The 10,516-nt window shown below is 47.5% G+C and overlaps 1 protein-coding gene across 2 annotated transcripts; it reads left to right on the top strand.

Moving 5' to 3' along the window:
- Window positions 1-279: 279 nt before the first annotated feature.
- Window positions 280-9,940, top strand: SSTR5 (somatostatin receptor 5). 2 transcript variants are annotated; one of them, XM_014936239.1, is made up of 2 exons: window positions 280-393; window positions 7,946-9,940. In XM_014936239.1, exon 2 carries the CDS (start codon window positions 8,010-8,012, stop codon window positions 9,120-9,122), a length of 1,113 nt encoding a protein of 370 aa, XP_014791725.1. In that variant the 5' UTR covers window positions 280-393; window positions 7,946-8,009; the 3' UTR covers window positions 9,123-9,940. The 2 variants fall into 2 exon arrangements, with proteins under 2 accessions (XP_014791725.1, XP_014791724.1); XM_014936238.1 differs by lacking the exon at window positions 280-393 and adding an exon at window positions 650-802.
- Window positions 9,941-10,516: the final 576 nt, after the last annotated feature.

Raw genomic sequence — 10,516 nt, 5'->3', positions numbered from 1 at the left:
CGGGGAGGGGGCTCGCTCCAGACGAGGAGCAGGAGTCTTTAAAAGGACTTCTCGGGGCTGGAAGGGAGCTAGACCAGGGGAGGAAATGCAGGTCTCCTGTGATACCCATCTTGCGCTCGGGGAGGGGGCTCGCTCCAGACGAGCCTGCAGGAGGCTTTAAAAGGACTTCTCGGGGCTGGAAGGGAGCTAGACCAGGGGAGGAAATGCAGGTCTCCTGTGATACCCATCTTCCCTTCTCCGTGGGTGCTCCCAGCCCCTCCCAGGAGCCGCCGCTCCCCCCGCAAAGCGCAGACCCCGCACCCGTGGAGGAGAGGGGGGGGCTGCCGGTTCCTCGGGGTGCGAGGGACGGGGCACAGCAGCGGGACCGGCACCGCGACGGGGCGACAGAGCCAGGTAAGGGCAGCCCTGAGCTTGGAGGGTTGGGGGGGGCAGAGCATCCCGGCGGAAGGCTGCTCCCTCCAGCACCGACGGCTCCCTCCCTCCAGCCCAACTTTCTGCAGAGTGGGTGGCCGCAGGCTGTCCCCCCCGGGCTGCGGCTCCCTCCCCTTCGCCCCCCTTCCTTTCTCCCTCCCTCCCTCCCTCCCTCCCCACCGGAGGCAGCCCCAGCCGGGAGCCCCGTCCCTCCTCCCCGGGGGAGCGGCCGCCGTCCCCGCCCGCCGCCGGAGGGAAGCGGCGGAGCGCGGGGTGCGCTCCCGGCTCGGGGGGCGGGGGGGGGTGCAGCCGGAGCAGCGAGGCAGCCCAAAGGGGGGAAACGGGGAGATTCATGCCTCCACCCGGCGGAGAAGAGTCCCTGGAGCTGCAGGTAACCATTGCCGGGGGGAGAGAAGGGAGAAGAACAGCGAGCGGGGCTGGGGGAGCGCAAAAGGATGAGGGGGGGGAGAGGTAGGAGGGATGGGGACGGGGCAGAGTGGGGCTTCGCGAAGCGCACCCCGCTTTTGAGAGCTCTCTGGGATGAACGAGGCACCAGAGCGCTCAGGTCCCGTTCGCAGCTTCCCCCGAAACAAGCGGCGACCCCGAGTTTTTCCCTCCTTACGGGGCTTGTGCTGCTGGAGAGCGGAGCGACCCCGTCCTGGCTGGAGGGATGGCGGGGAGAAGACCCTCTGGCCGAGCGGAGGATGCGGTGTTTAAAGCGGGACTTAAGCCTTACCGTTGCTTTAAAGCGGCCGCTTGAAAAGGGAGGAGAAAGGCACCTGCGGGAGGGATGCGCAGGCACAGCCTGACACGCCACCCGCTCGGCGCTGCTGGAGCACCACAGTGACCCAAAAAAGGTGGCAGAGCCTTAAATGTTGCCCAGCCCGGCACAGCGTGGTCCAGGGGTAAAGAAAGCCATGGCTGGGGGGGGAGTAGAGCTGAGCACACCGTGCTCCTTTCTGATAAAACAAGGGAGGGAAGTGCAGGAGGCTGGATGTACTCCAAGGTGGTCAGCAAGAAGTGGATGGGCAAGGTCAAAGCAGAGTCCTGGGAGTCACCATCCATCAGGGCTGGGAGGAACACCCCTGGTCTTGCTGGCTTGCTGCAGCTCCCAGTACCTGAAGACTCAGGCACAGCTTGTTCCCTGTGCCCAGGCTAAAGACCAGGGAAAGAACAACCCAGCTCAAGTGTTTTGGACTTGCAGGCTTGCGTTGGGGTAAACTAGAGACTTTTTATAGTTTTGTGGGGGTGGAGACATGCAGGTCACACCAGGGAGCCAGTACTTAGGGTGCTGGGATGGGTCTGTTAGTGCTTGTGTTGGGAATCCCAGCTCCTGGGGGACTTTGCCACCAGGGCTTGGTGGTCAGAGTAGATCAGCAGGGCTCGGTGGCCAGATTGGATCAGCACTGCTGGTGTGGGGTGCTCCCAAGCTGGAGACCTCTCAGCTTGGGAGGTCCCCCCTGAAGGTCCTCTCCCGAAGCTGCTCCTCGTCGTGCAGCAAGAGAAACTGTTATTGAGCTTGGTTGGACCCTGGGCTCTCCTGGAAGGGGTGACAGAGCCAAAGGGATCTGTGGTTGTTTCAGCTCTCTCTCAGCCTTGGAGCAGAGGCTGCCCATAGTTAAATGCTCCTGAACTGAGCTGGTTTTGAATCTGTCGCATCCCTGAAATCAGTTGATGCCAATGGATCGCAGAGGAGAGCGGGGCGGAAGAGAAACATTTTGGTAAAAAACCCTGGTTACAGTGATGCACCGGCGCAGTCATTGGAGTTTAGCCCCAGCCTCACCTGCCCAGGTGTGAGCACAGAGATCTTGGGCTCCACACTTTTCTCTGACTGAAGTTGCTTTAATCAACTGATCTGGGAGAAAAATCAGAAGCATGTGACTTACAGGACTGTTTGTGTGACAGGACCAGCTCAGCCAAAGTGAGTAATCTCTGAGCATAACAGAGCCTGAAATGTGTTTGGGGAAAAAAAGTATTTAGCAAATATTTGGCAAAAGCAAAAGTGTTTTATGGGCTGTTTGTTTGCAAACTAAAAATAGGACCAAGTCATCAGGTATCATTTCAGCAGAGTGCTCTAGGAAACACTAGGTTGGCCTGAGCAGGGTGGTAACAAAGTTGAAAATATAGTTCCTAAAGATTTTGATAGTGCTAGAAGTGGCAAGACATTATTCAATTTTGACTTCAGTTGATCGGTGTTTAGTACCAACACAGCTAGTCACCAAAACCAAAAACTAATTTAGTGCAAGAAAGTTGTTCTGTTATGTGTACTGTAGAGGAAAATCAATCTCCTCGGTTTGTTGGAGTGAGGAACACACCTGAGCCATATCAAATGGCAGATTTTAACAAGGAGAAAGTTCCCATCTGAGCTGAATCCTTTTGCTTTTTTTACCCCAGGTGGTGGAATAAGGTAGGGAGTGGGGAAACACAAGAGTTTTGCATGTGAAATGATGAGATCTCTATGCTTTCAGGGAAATAGTGGTTTAGTATAAGAACATTATTATAACTGTAAGAAGTTGAAGCAAGTCTTGGCATTTCCCTCCTCCTCCTCATGCAGAGCCCCGTCGGGGTGTTTGTTATTTCAGAGCTGCTCTGCCAGGTGACACCAGCTTTCACACCATCACCTCCCTCCCTTCCCCTTCCACCAGCAGGTCGCTCTCCCTCCTGCAGCAGCAGCCCTTGGCTCTGCCTGCTCCATCCATGCAAACGGGAAGCGTGAGGCTCCCCGGGCTGTAGCTGAAGGAGCAGGTGATGGACATTCATCCCCCAAAAGGGCAAATTTACTAAAGAACCAGGAGAGTTTTCCTTTGCTTTGTTATAGCAAATTGCTCCACTAACGCATCGCATCCAACTCCATGGGATGGAGTGGGGGGAACCCACGAAGTTCTGCTGGTATTAGATACTTCTTGGTTACTTACCCAGGTGTTTTTCTTCCCATTTTTACCGAGACCATCTGTTATAAAAGCGTATCTGTCTGGATTACCATTTTGTCTGTTCCTGCTAGGTATTCTGCACCTGGAACAAGTAATCTGCTGTTCTGTTGTAGTTCACAGCAATTATGCTTGATGCTGCATAAGAGAGAATTATGATTCCAGTGATAAATAGGCAGAGAGATCAAATCTTGACTCATAAAATTAGGTTTCTTCTTGATCCCAGCTATACCCAGCTTTGACTCTGATGCATTGCACTTTATAGAGTTATTTTTGCTTTGCTATTGTAACCACAGCCAGGAAGAATTTCAACCTTGATCTGCCTGGACAGTTTTAAGGTTTGCTCTTCCTTTTGTTGTGATGATGCTTCAGTCAGTAATGGACTGCTGTGAGCTTTTAGATGAGTACCTGCTCTTGTGCCCAGTAAAACATGTTTGTTTAGGATATCTGCTAGAGAAGTTTTCAGAAAAGCTAAATACTTTCTTCTGAGCAGACTGGTTTGTACCATAACACCTCTGCAATTTCTTCTCTCAGCTTTCTTGGGCAGGGATACAGGCAGGCAGATATGTTCAGCTGCAGTGGATGTCTCTTTTTTTTTTTTTTTTTTCAGGGTACTGCTCTGCAAAAGGGGAACTTGGAATTATACCAGTGATTCCTCTGGATTAGCTCCTACTACTCTAGATACTCTATTCTTAGCTCCATTGCCTTTTTGGTTCATGTGGTTTAAGCACAAAGCACATAATTTAGGAAGTATACCAGTGTGATGTCTTGGAGATCAAACATCAAGGGGACAAAAACCTGGAAAACAAAAAGTCCCCTAGAGGTGTTTTTTTATTAATCCATTAATTAAGAATACCAAAACAAGTGTATAAGATATCAGTCAGCATGCCTTAATTATATTTAGTCATCCTTTGTTGAGGTTCATGGTCATTAACTGCTGTGGTGGCAATGTAAGTTCAGACAAAAATTGTGCTGCTGAGGGGTAAGCTCTCAGCTAGATAGCAGAGGGAAACAGAGGGAAAATCATCAATGCTCACCAAAGACAGCCAGCAAAACATGTTTTTGCAGCTGTTCAGCTTTTTTTGTTGTTGCCATGCTCTAGCGAGTCCCAGAATACCAGTGGCTACAAGGCAAAGGCAGTGTGGTTTCAGTGCTTTATCCACCAAGCCACTGAATGGGGACTCTGGAGACCTGGGCTTAGTTTTCAGATCTGGATGAGTCCAAGCACATCGCCTCCCCAGCCAGTGCATGGGGAATGTTCTGATGATGGCAGCTGCTTGCTGTTGCCAACTTGCAGGCTGCCACCGAATGAGGACACTGAAGAATTTGCATGAGAGCCTTAGCGATGCGTTTCCTGCTGAATCCACCTGCTTTTGAGGGAAAGGTGCAAAATTCATCAAATGGAACAAAAAATATGAGAGTAAAGGTTAATGTTCACACCAAAATGCTAAAGAAGCAGACTGACAAACTGCTGAAGTATCCTCCTGGTCAATGATAGCACATAGTAGGAGGAGACCATCACAGCTGCTGCTGAAGGAAGCTGGAAGAGCTGTCTCCCTGCATGGAAGGCACCCAAAGGTCCCTCTAGAAAATCCTTTGGGTGTATCATGAATGCTGGCAATGGATGGCTCAAAGAACCTGATGCCTTTGGCAAGCATTTGTACAGTAAGTTATCCACATATAGGAACTCCTCTTCCTCAGTGCTTCTCCCAAGGCTTGAATTCTAAATGTGGTGGAAGGAGCAACAGGCTTGAAGAAGTTACTGTGCAATTTCCATAGTCAACTAGTTAAGAGCATGTACTGTGGGGGAAAAGGAGGTAACTTCAGAAGAAAGATGTTCATCCTCCATTTTTTATAGCACTAGGATGAGAGCCACACATGCATTCCCTGGATTTCCCCCGCTGAGTGGCAGCACTAGTTCTTTTTGTTGACCTCCTATTTTTGCAGTCCCAGAACAAAAAATTCACTTTTTGGCCCAGACTGGACATTGCTGAGCTAGTCTGGGGAGAAGTGCCTTCCCAATCTCAGCGCTGTACTCAGTCACAAAGATGAAGTTTCATGAATAGGCATTTATAAACACCAACTGCCCCCTCCCACCACTCGTTTTGTTTATATTCTTCCTTTCAAAGATGCTGGCTAACCAGCTGGGTCACACACAGCATCTGGGTTGCAAGAAAATGCAGCCTTCCAAAGATCAAACCCCTCACAGCCCAAGAGGAGTGTGGTGCTGCTTTGGCTTCTCCCAGAGAAATGATCTGCTCCCAGAGAAATAATCTGTGTTTTAATACAACTTTATGTTTTAAAATTAGTGTCAGAACAGGATTTAAAAGTCCACTCTTTGGCCAGAACTAGAGTTTGCCTTTTCTTTGTGAAGCACTAAGTCCAATGCTATTATTTAATTCCCAAGGATCATGGTCTCAGCTGACCTTTCCATGCAGAGTGTGGTCAGGGACTGAGACAACTCTTGCAGCGAGGCCATGGCTGTAATATGCAAACCCCAAACACACCATGGCAGCTTATTCAGAACCTGCAGATCCTCTCTGCCCATTTCTCATCTCCATCTTCAAGCCAGCATTTGTTTGAGCTTTGGCAGCTCTCTCAGCTTTATCATCCCAGCCACCCTGGATTTCTGATTTCTCTGGTACATCTCCTCCCAGCTAGGGAGTGACATGTGAGACACCTACTTCCCATCTGCACATTTCCAAATCAGAACAGCATATTTGTGATTACTACTGGTAGCTGGAGGGACTTCTACTCTCACCCACTGCAGTTATTCTCACCCAAAAAGAAAGCACGGTAACCAGCCCGTGGAGGTGTTTGCATTCCTCTTGGAGACAAGAAGTCTTTTGCATGCTTACATGGTACTGAATTTTGCTTTTGCTCGAAAGGCATGGGTGCAATGTGGGCTGGGTGTTTTTGACATCATCTTGAATGCGGATTCACGCCCCCAGATTATTATGGAAACCTAACCAGCAGGCGATGGGAACAAAAGTTGTTGGGCACATCCTCCTCGAGCACCTTCAGCACAGTCTGCTGGCCAGACTTGGGAGAGATCTTGGGCCATACTGGTGTTCTGATTCTCCACTCTTTTCTAGCAGATACTTTAACTTTTTTTTTGATAGTGGAAAGCTTTATAAACACCTACTTAGGCCCTTTTCAGACAAAGAGTGAAAAAATATTCATCTGAATCAAGAACGAGAGCGTTGGAAATTCCCAACCCTTTTCAGATTGTCTGGTAAAATATATTCTGTCACCAAGTTCAGCTGTCTGTGTCCTTAAGCTCTCCACTGCAGCTTGGATTTCCTGCAGAAGACAGACAAAAAGCACACTTCAGGGCAAGAGCAAAGGGATTCAGAAACACTAAGGGAAGAGTAGTCTCAAGAGATGGAAAAGAAACAGCTTGTTCCTTTCCATTGCAGTGTCTTCACATCCGCGTGCACTAGGCTTGACCTGATAGAAAAGTGTTCTCAGACATGGTCCTCTTCAACTTGGAGTTCATCGATTTTTTTGGTGGTGTTGGTTGGTTTGTTGGTTTTTTTTTTTCCCCCTAGGGTTTTGTTGGTTGTTATGGAGGGGTTTTTTTTTTCCCCACCTACACAACTGCTGATGTTCCCTGGGGGTTCTGAATTGGTTCTGCCAGGCAGTAAGTGGCATTTGAATATATCAAACTGAGACTGTTTCCATGTAAACAGGGAGACCTGTGAAACATCGCAGTGGAGCTTCAGCTATGAAGAGCCAGGAACTATCTTTGGTTCCGGATTCTGAAAGCACCCAGAGGTTGAACAGGAGTGAGATGGGGCTGAGTCAGTCCCTGAGCCTCTCCAGGCACCCTCTGCTAGTGACAGCAGAATTGCACCAAATTGGACTTTAAAGCTTTCAGCACTAATGCCAGGGCCCTGCTTTGTGTCCGGTCAGAGTCTTTCAAAATTATCTTCTAACATTTTCTGTACCGGTTTTTAGACAGAAAGCTAGGAGGAAAGGTGGGTTCTGGATCTGTGTATTTTTGTGCAAGTGGGGAAGCAGGGGGTATTAGCTGCCCTGCTGCTTGATTTCACAAAAGAGGAAAATGTGTTTTGGAGAGTGAAACCATCAGATAGTAAAGTTTGCTTACCAAGTGGCACAGGAGGCATGCAAGAATTGACATTTCTCATCAGTGGAGGAAGGACTGGCCTTGTTACCAATAGGCTTTGGACCCAAACAGCCCACACGCTGGGCCGTTTAGGTTCCTGTGCTGCAGGAAAGTTTCTGCTTTGTGTGTCAAATGTGATGGCCATCACCACCTCCTCTGGCTTGCATTTCCCAGAGGGATGCCTGCTGTGTTACTGCCGTGCAGTCTCTCATCACTTACATCCAGCCCGGACCCCACTGCATGGAGCTTGTGGAAACTAAACAGAGACCACCATCTACTGGGATGAGCACTGGTGCGACTCTCTCATTATGCAATTACTTTGTTCAGGCCTTGATCTCATCCCATGTGCTAACTGCGTAATTCAAACACAAATTCTGACTGTAGATAGAAAATTAAATGACCTGCAACACTTAGTCTACTTCGAATTCACTCTTTCTTTATCTCTTTTTCTTCCCTTTTTTTTTTTTTGTCTTTCTAGGAACAAGATGCCCATGAAGTTTAATCTCTCTTAGCCTTAAAAGAAAAACTGAGGAGTAACAGTTATGGATCCTTTATACTTTTCCAGCACATTTAGCACAGAAGCTAGCTCCAGCGATGTGAATTCCTCACTGCTCACAAATGTGACAGAGAATGGGACGCTTTCAGAGCAGCCCCCATTCAAATACATCCACAAAGTCCTGATTCCCATCTGTTACCTCCTTGTATGTGCAGTCGGACTCAGCGGCAACACATTGGTCATTTATGTGGTTTTGCGCTATGCCAAGATGAAAACTGTCACCAACATATACATCTTGAATTTAGCTGTTGCTGATGTACTCTTCATGCTGGGCCTGCCCTTCCTGGCCACCCAGAATGCCATCTCCTATTGGCCTTTTGGCTCCTTTTTGTGCAGGCTGGTTATGACTGTAGATGGTATTAACCAATTCACTAGTATTTTTTGTTTGACTGTGATGAGCATGGACCGCTATCTGGCAGTAGTTCATCCCATTAAATCAACCAAGTGGAGACGTCCCAGGGTGGCCAAGCTCATCAGTGTAACTGTCTGGACATTCTCATTCTTGGTGGTGCTTCCAGTGATCATCTTTTCGGATGTGCAGGAAGACTTTCAGACCTGCAACATGAATTGGCCAGAGCCTGTCAACATCTGGTCAGCAGCGTTCATCATTTACACATCAGTCCTTGGTTTTTTTGGTCCTTTGTTGGTGATCTGTCTCTGCTACTTGCTGATTGTGATTAAAGTCAAATCTTCGGGTATCCGAGTTGGGTCTACGAGACGCAGGAGATCAGAGAGGAAGGTGACCAGGATGGTGGTGATCATTGTGGTGGTCTTTGTGTTTTGCTGGCTACCATTTTACATGATGAACATTGTTAATTTGATATTTATACTGCCAGAAGACCCTGTGTTGGTAGGGGTGTACTTCTTTGTGGTGGTCCTGTCCTATGCAAACAGCTGTGCCAACCCCATTCTTTATGGATTTCTTTCTGACAACTTCAAGCAGAGTTTTCAGAAAGTCCTTTGCCTCCGAAGAGGCAATGGTGTAGAGGATGGTGACCCCATTGAACACAGGCAAGAGAACAGCAGCCGCTTGCAGGAATCAATGTTAACCCAGAGAAATATTGAATTCAATGGACATATGCAGACTAGCAAGGTCTAAGGGCATGGTTTGGGACTGCAAAGCACTGGAGAATTTGGGGACTTGAAGGAGAGATGAAGGCATAGAAAAGCTAAAATCTGGAGAACCACAAGCTCAAATAAATGTACATAGACTTCTCTTTACTCCCTTCCATTTCCCAACTAAAAATGTTATGGGTTATACTGGGCTGTGTGAAGCTCTTATGGTGTTTAAGCGAAGTCAGATGTGTGTTACCACTTTCTGTATTCTAGAGAACTGAATTACGGGTACACACTGCTGGCTTTGTACTGCTCTAGTGATGCAAAACAACACTAAACCTGTTTTAACTACCTTGTTAAGCTGAGTTTATGGCTGCTTTGCACTGTTGGGATCAGCTCAAAGCAGAAAACAGCTCAGATAGTATCTTTGGAAGTCTTCAAGGAGATCTCTTAAAAGAAAAATACTATTTCTTAAGAGAAAGATTCATAGAAAAAAGACCACAGCACTGATCTTGAAATTGTGTATGAGCCATGGTTATAAAGTGCTGTGTAGTCCATTTAGATTGTTTTACTGTCATTAACCCATATAAGAGAGTCATAGTATTCAGGAATCTTTCAAACACAATAAGAAAGAATAAAAACAAGACAAGGAAAACATTGTTGAAAGGATTCAATGTATTCATAATACTTTCACATTCTAAACCAAAATGCATATAAAATGTAATGTAACCACTTTATTATTATGTAAGTGACGATGATTGTGAAGTCCTGGAAAGCTGTTGTGTATATTTATTGGTTCTGAATGTAAGTATGGACATGAATATAAACTGTATTTTCAGAAATTAAAACAAGTTCAATCCCCTTCTGACTATCCATTTGATGGCTTCACCAGGCACTGTCAGGCACTGCACAAAAAAGACTCAGCTGAGTCTTTGATGCTTAAATCATTGCAGATGCAATATAGTTTAGTATGGTAGAACCAAGAGCAGGGACCTGTGGGGCTCTGTCCTGCTCAGATACCAAAAGGAAAGTCACTGTGCCTCATGGTGCTTGGGAGCTCAGGAGGTAGATATAGATCAAATAACTACTGTGAGACCATATAGCAGGATGGGGGACCAAGGAATAGCATCCAGACCCGATTCCTGCCTCATATCTGCTCCAAGCTACTTGCACTGTAAAGTGAGGACTCTCCATATGCAAAAAAAGGAAGAAAGCAAATTAGGTCTTTGTTTTAATCCAGGGAGAAACTGTTTATTCTCTTTAGAAATTGCTTTCCACCGCTACTGGTACCCACACAGGTCAAACAGTCCTTCTGTCAGGATATTTATTTGTATATAATAGCAGGCAAGGGCAGGGGATACAAAAGGGGAGGGCATCTCAGCTGTCCTTCCAACCTTTGGTGACCTTCTACAGCATCTCTAGGGGACCTGACTGTGC

Source organism: Calidris pugnax, unplaced genomic scaffold (genome assembly GCF_001431845.1).
Source record: "Calidris pugnax isolate Ruff unplaced genomic scaffold, ASM143184v1 scaffold17, whole genome shotgun sequence".
Classification (NCBI taxonomy): domain Eukaryota; kingdom Metazoa; phylum Chordata; class Aves; order Charadriiformes; family Scolopacidae; genus Calidris; species Calidris pugnax.
Note: the sequence above shows the minus strand (reverse complement) of the source record. Positions and strands in the feature narration are given on the sequence as shown.